Source organism: Arachis hypogaea, chromosome 13, assembly GCF_003086295.3.
Source record: "Arachis hypogaea cultivar Tifrunner chromosome 13, arahy.Tifrunner.gnm2.J5K5, whole genome shotgun sequence".
Lineage (NCBI taxonomy): Eukaryota > Viridiplantae > Streptophyta > Magnoliopsida > Fabales > Fabaceae > Arachis > Arachis hypogaea.
The window spans coordinates 37,634,106-37,645,351 of NC_092048.1; the positions used below are offsets into that span (position 1 = coordinate 37,634,106).

The 11,246-nt window shown below is 32.1% G+C and overlaps 2 protein-coding genes across 2 annotated transcripts; both read left to right on the forward strand.

The window, feature by feature from the left end:
- Positions 1-633: 633 nt before the first annotated feature.
- On the forward strand, positions 634-5,318 carry LOC112738121 (probable sulfate transporter 3.5). The gene is made up of 11 exons (XM_025788417.2): positions 634-788; positions 895-1,242; positions 1,486-1,693; positions 2,688-2,859; positions 3,218-3,283; positions 3,465-3,822; positions 3,921-4,207; positions 4,314-4,501; positions 4,591-4,664; positions 4,739-4,815; positions 4,897-5,318. Exons 2-11 carry the CDS (start codon positions 909-911, stop codon positions 5,101-5,103), a joined length of 1,971 nt encoding a protein of 656 aa, XP_025644202.1. The 5' UTR covers positions 634-788; positions 895-908; the 3' UTR covers positions 5,104-5,318.
- A 4,008-nt stretch (positions 5,319-9,326) lies between these two features.
- On the forward strand, positions 9,327-10,982 carry LOC140177564 (uncharacterized). The gene is made up of 2 exons (XM_072210687.1): positions 9,327-9,797; positions 9,960-10,982. Exons 1-2 carry the CDS (start codon positions 9,327-9,329, stop codon positions 10,980-10,982), a joined length of 1,494 nt encoding a protein of 497 aa, XP_072066788.1.
- Positions 10,983-11,246: the final 264 nt, after the last annotated feature.

An 11,246-nucleotide genomic window follows, 5' to 3' on the forward strand; every position in this document is an offset into this window, starting at 1 on the left:
TTATTAAAATAAAAAATATTTTAAATACTCTATATAATTAAAAAATATTAAAATAATTAAAAATTAATTTATATTTTAATATGAATAAATATCAAAATATTATTACAATTTATGTAAAAAATATTTTATATTATATATATATATCATGTTCTTGTATCTTATAAAAAATTTAAATTTATGTATATACGTGTATCACATATTATGTCGTATTCCGTATTTCTGCCAGTATCCATACATTATAGCTAAAAGTGTTAGTAAAGAACAATAAACTCTTATAGTGGCTAAATTTACTACATAATTTTCAAGTTGCATGGAGCATTTATTAGTATATGCATATTGATTGAAGAAATGATATTTGCATACAATTCTTTTATACATCTTTCTATTATTAATACATATAAAATTCTTATGTTGATTGCACTTTGCCTATGTACTAATAACGATCTTTTGTTGTATGTAAAACAACTCTCTTAGTTTCTTGATACGAATTAATTATTTAATTAAACATGCATAGTGGCCCTATAATAATCAAAAGGAACAGAATCTATATTAGATTATTATACCATAATATATCAATGTGAGATCAAGAAAGTGAAATTGGTGTTGCGGCGCGGCTTTACGATGAAGTATTGAACTCTACTTTGATTGATCTGAACGGTTGGAGGCAACTTTTTTCAAGTTTATTCTAAGACTCAAAACGATTACTAAAGGCCAAATTCTTATATATAAAGAGCCTAAACTGCTTACCATTCTCCATTTCACTTCAACGGTCGAATTGAATGCCGAGGGTACTAATAAAACAAATTAAAACTTTCAAGTTCATTATTAATTTAAGGTTACTTTGGCGTGTACGTTTTCACTTAATATAATTTACCTTGTTTGGTTATTTTTTAGGGCTAATTATAATCATGAGGATGATGGATTATAGCAATTGCTACCCGGAAGATCCACATGCAGTGAACTTTGCTGGTCAGAGAGGATTTCTGAAAGTATTGAAATCAGGATTCAAAGAAACATTGTTCCCTGACGATCCCTTCAGGGAGATTAAGAAAGAGGAGAAGCCATTGTTTAGAGCTATAAAATGGCTTCAGTACTTGGTTCCAATCTTCCAGTGGCTCCCGACATACACTTGGCGCTTGTTCATCTCCGACTTCTTCGCCGGCATCACCGCCACCAGTATCGCCGTTCCCCAAGCCATCAGCTATGCAAAACTTGCTGATCTTCATCCCATTATTGGCCTATGTAATAATCAACTTGTTCTCACTGGTTAACTTAATCTATCTTAGCGTATAAACAAAAAATTATTTATTAAATCAGTAATTTATATAGAATATATATTAAAATACAAAATAAATATTAAAAATAAATTAAATACATGTTTTCGGATATGTAATAAATACCTAATGATTGATTTTGTTATTTAATTTATGTGGTTTCATATCAACTTATTCACATGAAGCTGATTGTGTTCTTTTGTGAGGTTAGATACATGTTTTGTGCCACCTATTGTGTATGCTATATTTGGGAGCTCAAGGCATTTATCAGTGGGGCCAATTGCATCAGCATCATTGCTTATATCTCAAACTATTTCAACCGTGGTAAGGCCAGAAGAAGACCCCATATTGTATCTTCACTTGGTTTTGACAACTACGTTTGTTGCTGGCCTCTTCCAAACTTGTTTGGGTTTCCTCAGGTAACCAACCTTTTTTATTTCCACTACTACATATGGAATACGTTTTAGTATAAAAAATTCCACAAGTTTAATTAAACTCTCCTTTGTGAGAGTAATCGAGTACGAGATGTATACTAAAATCAGTTATTATTAAAATTAGTCATTAAAATAGAATTCATATTAAAATATAAAATACATATTAAAAGGGTTAAATACGATTTTAGTCTCTAAAATATAAGTTGAAATTTTTTTCGTTTTCAACCTTTTTTTGCATAAAAAATCGTCTCTAAAGTTTAAAACCAAAATCGTACTTAACCATACATATTAAAATGAGTTAAACTATACATATATTCATAGAAAAATACCAAAAAATATCTGAATTTATTATTTTGGTCATTATTTAACCGTCAATTTAATTCCTTTAGTCTAGTTATTTTAATCTAGTAATCTAACAACATACTTTATGTTATATTTTTAAATATTAATAATTAATTGATAATAAAAAATAATAAAATCTGATACATGAACTTCTAACATTCTTTATATTTATACATAAATATATAATAACTAATTTTAATGTATAAATAACAATTTTGTTTATGAACTTAAATTTAACAACTTTAAAATAGGATGGAGTAAACAGTTGGAGAAAAAACTATGGCACTTGTCTAAAGGCATGTAACTAATCAAGAGAATAATATTGTGTGAAATTTTCTGTAAAAATTAATACAACATATTTAAAGAGGAACAATAAAAATTAATAAATATATTTAAAGGATTTAATTTTGATACAGTATATATAGTTATCCAATTGAATTTGTATGTTTAGTTATTTTTGTTTGTGTAATAATATACCATTGATTGTTTTTATTTTATCAATGCATAACATAATTTTTTTAATGAGATAAATTAAATAGAAATACCTAAATAAATAGAAATTTCAATATAAAATAGCTGTTTTCACTCTACTATTGTGGTGTGGTTTGCACGACATTTAACAGTGAAATCATTGCAGGTTGGGTATATTAGTAGATTTATTATCGCATTCAACCATCACAGGTTTCATGGGAGGGGCAGCAGTAATGCTTACCCTCCAACAGCTGAAGGGCATTTTCGGCTTGAAACATTTTGCACATAAAACTGGCGTCACAACTGTGCTCAAGTCCATATGGACCTATAGACATGAGGCACGTATGAATCATATCATTTTATATAACCTTAGTTTAGCGGAAATAATCTGCGCCATTATTTATGTATATATTTTTTTAATAAAAAATAAAAAATAAAAAAATTGTATAATTTAAATTCTAAAATTGAAAATAAATAAAATAATTTTAGAAAAATTAACTAATAATTTTAATTGAAAAAAATAATTATCTAGTATTACTTATTTTTTATACACATTTTTTATTTCGTATTAATTATTTTTAATATATATATATATATATATATATATATATATATATATATATATATATATATATATAATTTTTTTAAATAATTTGTCTAAGCAAATAATTGGGGTTTTTTTTTCTCTATTGACAGATAAGGTGGGAAACCACAGTTATGGGTTTGTTCTTCCTTGCTTACCTGCAGTTTACCAAACACCAGGTCTCTGCTGCACCTATTTAATTCTTAATTTACATAAGAAAGAAATTAAATAAACGATACTGTGATTTATCAAAATATGGTACCTACTTGTTTCACCATGCTGTCTTAAATTATTAAGTAAATACACCAATGACTAATGAGTATGATATATCTCTTTCCGATATTGAACATAATCTTTCAGAGAAATAGAAACCGGAAACTCTTTTGGCTATCAGCCATGGCTCCCATGACAACTGTAATAGTCGGTGGCGTCTTTACTTACCTGGTCAATGGAAAACGACATGGAATTCAAACTGTGGGTCACCTGAGTAGAGGAATAAATCCTCTTACCATCAAATACTTGAAATTTGACAGCAAATATTTAGCACCGGTGCTGAGAGCAGGTTTTATCACGGGTATTTTGTCCATGGCGGAGGGCATAGCAATAGGAAGAAGCTTTGCTGTGGTTGAAAACACGCCTCATGACGGGAACAAAGAGATGATAGCTTTTGGTCTTATGAACATGTGTGGTTCTGTTACTTCATGTTACTTGACTACTGGTAATTAATCAATTAGTTTAAGCATGCATAATGCTTTAAACTTTTTAGCCTAATATTATCCTTATTGCTAATATTGTTTTGGCCCTTTTTTAATGTAGGACCATTTTCGAAAACGGCAGTGAATTACATTGCAGGGTGTAAGACTGCGATGTCAAACTTAGTACAAGCATTCCTAGTAGCACTCACTCTTGAGTTTTTGGCTCCTCTTTTTGGTTATACACCTCTTGTTGTTCTATCAGCTATCATCATCTCTGCAGTGCTGGGCTTCCTTAATTATGCTGAAGTTGTTCATCTTTATAAAGTTGACAAGTTTGATTTCATTATTTGCATGGCTGGTTTCGTTGGAGTAATCTTCGTAGCCTTGGACATTGGTCTCATGATCTCTGTAAGTACTACTCTAATTATATCTATTATATTTACAACTTGTCAAACTCTTAGACATTGGAACATAAGACCTGATATATATAGATTATGTGAAATAATTAATGAAGGTGGGTCTTAGCATTCTTAGAGCACTATTATATGTGGCAAGGCCCGATTCATGTAAGCTTGGAAAGTTACCTGACTTGGGTTGCTATCGAGATACTGATCAATATACAGTTTCAACACTCCCAGGAATTCTAATTGTTCAACTTGGTTCTCCCATGTATTTTGCGAATTCTAATTATGTCAAAGAAAGGTAAAATTGTTTCTTCAGAATTATATTTTGATATGTATGTCCCTACTTCTGGCCTATTGAAATATATTATTATATTATATTTGTATCAGAATTATGAGGTACATTCGATGTGAAGAAGACTCTACTGGAATTACTGTTGAGCAGATCATACTGGATTTGTCAGGTTGGAGATAATAAAATCTTTCTTTAATTTGGAAATATATAATTAATCATAGTAGCTACTACTGGATATTACAGGAGTGACATCCATTGACACCACTTCTCTTGAAGGATTATGGGAAACAAATAAAACCATTGAAAATAATGGAATGCAGGTACACTACAATATACACACTGAATACATAACGAATTGATATAAAAAATAAATAAATAATGTATGTTATTACATATTGTAGTTGTCATTTGTGAACCCAAGGATAGAGGTATTAGAGAAAATGGTGGCAGCCAAATTTGTTTCGAGGGTTGGAAAAGAATCATTTTTCCTTACAGTAGAGGATGCAGTGAAGGCAAGTCAAATAGCACTTCGCAAATCGAGGGCAAGTAATTCTGAAGATGGAGTTAGAGGAACAACAATTCATCAATCTGCAGTTGATTCTTGCTAGTCAGCCACAAAATTCCTTTCCGAATTTTGACTGAACAACTCGTGGGGATTTAATTATGCACTCTCTCTAGTTAATAACTTTTAAATAAATTCTAAGAGTTCAACACAAAATTCATCAGCATATAATTTAGAATCAGTTAAATGCCTTTCTTTTATTATATGCAACATGCATCACTTGAAAGAGGGCAGCAATAAAGGAACAACTCTTTGCCTCTATCAGTCCGCGTCAGAAATGGGAGTGTTTCATTTTATCTGTTACTTTAATTTTTAGAATTTAATTTTGATGGATTTTTAGTCTAAAATAGTTGCATCTAATGATGTGATATTACATTAATAAAAATAATTATTTTTTATATTAATAATATAATATAAATGATTATAAAAAAATAGATATAATTATACAATAATATAAAATACTATATAATCAGTAAATTAAAATTAAACTTTAATTTTATGCACACATTAAATGTTATAACGAATAGAAATTATTTTTTTTATTTATTATTATTCTATTTTTGAATTGTGACAAGCATGAAAGTTGAACGAGATTTTTAAAGATTTTCTCAATATTTGTGATGTAAACAACTGTTTTTTTTTTATAATAAAATAAAAATTTAAGTGCAATTAATTTTATATAAAATTAATAGTTAAAAATAATTAAATAATAATTTAATTAAATTTATTAAATCATTTAATGATTCTTAATTTCACGTCAAATTAACTACACCAAAATTTTTACCTTGTAATAACGGTGTTTCTTCAATGACGGGATGTGGCGCCAAAGGCACTATCTCACATCTTATTACATCAAAACAATTCTTTTCCAACTTTTTTTGGCGTTTTAGTTTCGTTTCAATATACCTTAAAAGTTTAAAATTTTAATGCATTTTTTATTTATATATTAAAATAAAAAATTTATAAACTTTTACTAATCACAACCTTAATATATATTTGAGAAATAATAATTTTATTCTTATTTTTAAACACACTCCAAATATAATTTTTTTATATTATATATTTTATGAATTTGAAAAAAAAAAATGACATTGTCAAAATAAGAGAGACAGTATTTTTTTATATATATTCTTAGATGCAAATTAACTTTTTTTTTTTAAATATTGTTTGGTCTGAGATAATCCAGCACCACAATTACTAAACATTAAATTCTTGGGTTGTGCTAGGATGCCGAAGATTAGTTTTCTTTTTTTTTTTTTTTTTTTTTTTTTTGCACCTGCTGAAATGGGTTGGCTGTAGACTCAAAGAGGGACGTGTGGTACTGTTGTTGCCAGACACATAGACATAAACTGAGGTGAAATAGGTGTGCCAGGAATCTGTTAGATTGATGGGATCTGTTTATGCGTTCTACATGGAGCGGCATAATTAATATGGATTAATATGTTGTTAATTATGCATAAAATTGGGTTGGTCAGTTTTTGGGGTTGGGCTTTTTTATTTGTTTTAGATGTGGGTTAAATATGTGTATGGTTGAACCAAGCAATCCTGGCATAAGGCCTTTGATCTAGGCAATCTTAGCATAAGGCCTTTTAATAATAATAATAATAATAATAATAATAATAAAATATTCTGTTAGTTATTATAATTTTATTAAATTTAAAATTAGATTTTTATATTTTTTAATTGAATTATTATACTGTTTTTAATTTTGTAATGAGATCTCTCATAGTGTAAATATTATTAGAATTAACTGAATATTTTTTCACAAATTGAAGGTATCCACAATTAAGAATCTAATTAGATATTTGACCATATATTTTTTAAAAATAATATTCTATTAATTTTAATATTTTTGACATGAAAAAGATATAATTACAAAATTATAATTAAGTCATTTTTATATCAAAAAAATATTAAAATTTTAGTTAACTTTAATAATTTTTACACTATAAAAAATTTCATTACAAAATTTAAAATAATATAAAAATTTAATTAAAAAATATAAAATCTAATTACAAATTTAATAAAATTATAAAGACAAACAGAATAATTAAACTTTATTATTATTAAAAGGCGTTATGCCAAGATTGCATGCCTGAATCAAAGGCCTTGTGCCAAAATTGTCTGGATCAACTATACACATATTTAGCCCACATCTAAAACAAAAATGCCCAACCCAAAATTTGACTACCCCAATTCTATGCATAACTAATATCATATTACAAATTCTCCAAGAGTGGAGCCTCACGCTCTCCAGAAGTGGAGCTACACTGCTTCGACAAGCAAAGTCTTTAAATCACAATAATTATTCAAGTCCAGCTCAAATACAAGTTCGAAGATAGTGCCAAAACAACTAATAGAGACGGAAAAAAGGAACACAACTCAACAAGGCAAGTCATGGAAGGGATAGAAAATGTAGCCATGGAAGGGGATGTTCTAGACCTAGAAGATTCTCCAGCTCAACATGGAGATACAGATCAGAAGCTAGTTGGCAGGGTGTTGACAGATAAGGTGCTAAATACAGTCACAGTGCGTAAAATGATCCTCAATATGTGGGGAGATTCACAGGGTCTGGTGATCACTAATGCAGGACCAAACTCCTTTATCTTGAACTTCAAAAGTCAGGAGGAAACTAGAAGAGCGTATGAAGGTGGACCATAGAAAATAGAAGGGCATATACTGAGTCTGCAATGGTGAAGACCAAACCTGTCAATTGATGAGGTAAACTACAATCAGCTTCCTATTTGGGTTCAAATACATGGTTTACCTTATGATAAAATTAACATAAAAAATGCTGAGAAAATAGGAGTCATAGTAGGGAGAGTGATAAGTGCTGAAGATCCCTTTGTTGAAGGAAACATGCTTAGATCCTTTCTGAAGGTCAAAATGGAGATAAACGTTCAAGCACCACTGAAAACTGGATTTTGGTTTAAAAGAAATGATAGAAGCCATTCATGGACTGAATTGAAATATGAAAAATTATATAATTATTGTTATAAGTATGGTAGAATTGGGCATGACAAAAGAGCATGTGAGGAGGAGCTAGTAAGGTCATTAGTAAACCCAGAAATCCCTAGATATGGGCCTGAACTCACAACTCCAGGGTTGAGATTGATAGAGAATGAGGCAAAAAAGTCAGGAATCAGAAGAAGAAAGGAGGAACAAAACAATTGGGTGGAGGAGCTGTGAGAGGCGCGTGAAAGAAGCTTGCAAGGGAAGGAGTGGCTGAAAAGACAAGCACAGAAGGACAGAGGGAAGTCAGATCTAGCGGGTGTGAAAAGCTCTCAAACTAGTGCCTCTGGCAAATCTTGGGACAGATCAGCAAATCCATAAGAACAAATGGGAAAGAGACAGGTGGCAATACAAGAAGTGCAAGATCAATACGAAGGGGCTGATGATGATGGAATGAACAGAGAGAAGCACAACAATATCTTCAGTTTAAATGATGATGGGACAGCAAATCACAAAAAAGGGAAGAAAGAAGGAGCCATCCCACAAAATCAGCAAGCCAGTGAGTCAGTAACAATGGAAAACGTGAATGAGGCCAAGGAAAAAGAAAAGACAAAAGAGAATGTGGAGGACAGTAGCAAGATTCCTAGGAAGCATGAAGAGGAAGGTGGACCAAGTATGAGAAAAATAAACAATACAAAAAGAGGGGCATGGGCTTTCATTAACCAAAGGCCCGATAGAAATAGACAAACTAGAAGTAGGCCATTTGAAGAAGAAAAGAATCTTACCATTAGAGAGATACTGGAGCAGTTCAACAAAAACATGGCTGAAGAGAAAATGAAGAAAAGCATAGAAAAAGAAGCAGAAGAGGAGGTCCAAAAAAGAAATAACATAGACATTGATGGATTAATTAGACACTATAAAACAAATGAGAGAGAATCTGAACAGAGAGACAAGCAAATAGTCACAGAGAGTGAAGGAGGCTTCTATTATGTAGAACTAGCAGAAGAAGAAGAGGAAACAGTGCAGAAAAATAGCAAAGTAATAGTAGTGGCCAGAGAATACAAAACAGAACTTGTCCAAAGAATGGAGGAAAAGTTAAAGCTTAAAAGAAGAAGGGAAGAGGACCAACAGGAGCAGATTGCAAAACTCTGGAAGGAAGAAGAGGAAGCTATGCAGATGTGGAGGGCCAACAAAAAAAAATAGATGGAGCAGAAGCTTAATAGAAGGAGGAGCTCATGAGGAAGGATCACAGATCAGAGACGACTTGGAAGACCCAATGGCTGAGGAGGTGGGCCTACACATGCCCCCAATTCAACCATGAGCATCATAAGCTGGAACTGCCGCGGGGTGGCGGCTCCCGTGACAGTTTCTGAACTGCACAGCATGTGCAAACAATTGAAGCCTGCAATAGTATTTCTAATGGAGACTAGAGCTAGAGATAGTACCATTAAGAAGTTGAAAAGAAGGTTACATTTTGAAAATGTATTTCACATAGAACCCCGGGGACTGTCCGGAGGGCTATGCCTTTTGTGGAATGAAATATATAATATTGATATTTATTTTTGGTGTGAAAATCATATAAAAGCCCGTATTGATGATAGAAAAGGAAAAATATGGGAGTGCAACTTCATATATGGAAACCCATATTTTGGAAGAAGAAAAGAGCAATGGAGAGCTATCACAGCCAACAACAACAACAGGGGAGAGCCACAACTATTCATAGGAAATTTCAATGACATTTTAAGCCAAGAAGAGAAAATTGGCCTACATCCAAAGCCACAAAGTCAGGTAAGAGAATTTAGGCAGTTTGTATATAAGAATTACCTTATGGACTTAGATATAAAAGGAGGAAGATTCACATGGTTCGAAAATCCGAGGAATGGATTCATCACCAGGGAAAGGATAGATAGGGCATTAGTCAATTGGGAATGGAGAGTCTTGTATCAGTAGGCATCACTCAAAGCTCTGCCGCCTATTAGTTCTGATCATTGCCCATTAGTTTTGGATATAAATCAAGTTCAAAGGACAGAGAAGAGTTTCAAATTCGAGGCCTTTTGGACCGATCATAAGGAGTGCGAGTACACAGTAAGAAAGGGATGGGAAAAGGAAGACGTCCAAGGATGCGTCTGGAAAGGAATAACAACAAGAATGGAAAATTGTAAAGAGGAGCTTAAAAAGTGGAGCAAGAAGACACTTAAACGAGCAGATAAAGAAATACACAAGCTGAAGGAGGAATTAAAGAAGCTACAAGATTCGGAATTAACACAAGAGAAGCAGGAGAAAATACAGCAGATAAAAGAGAATATAGCTGCATTATGGAAACAGGAAGAAAAATATTGGCGACAAAGAGCCAGGTTGAAGTGGCTAAAATGGGGAGACAAGAACACATCATTTTTCCATGCCACAACTATTCAAAGAAGGGGAAGGAACCGAATCGACAAGCTTAGAAATAAGGCAGGCTCATGGATAGAGGATAGAAAAGATATCATAAAGCACATAGAGGAACGATTCGACGCGCTTTTTACTTCCAATAACAAAAGGAATTATGAATCAGTCCAAAGCAATATTCCAGTGAGAGTCACGGAAGACATGAACAGGGAGCTTATCTCAGAGGTCACAGAAGAGGAAATCAGCAAAGCAGTTTTTAGCATGGGTAGCCTCAAGGCTTCTGGACCAGATGGCCTGAATGGACTATTCTATCAAAAATACTGGGAGATAATCAAGAAGGAGGTATGTGCAGTAGTCAGAGAATTCTTTCGGAGTGGGTTCTTACCGGAAGAAATTAGCGAAACCATAGTTGTTTTAATTCCAAAGGTCAAGGATCCGGAAGAACTTAATCAGTTAAGACCAATTAGTTGTTGTAACTTCATTTACAAAATTATAACCAGGGTCATAGTTTTGAGGCTAAAAGGGCTCCTCGAGGATATAGTGTCCCCAACCCAAAGTGCATTTGTGGGAGGAAGGCTCATTTAAGATAATGTAGTAATTGTTTAAGAAATTTATCATAGTCTAAATAAGAAAGGAATAGAGGGATCACAAAATATAGTAATCAAGTTAGACATGAACAAGGCATATGACAGGCTTGAATGGGATTTTCTCGAAAAAGGTGCTCATGAAATTCGGCTTCGCCGAAAAGTGGGTCGACTTGGTAATGAAGTGTGTAAGAAGTGCAAGTTATAGGGTAAAGGTCAATGGAGAGCTTTCGAGGAAGATCAAGCCTCAAAGGGATCTTCGACA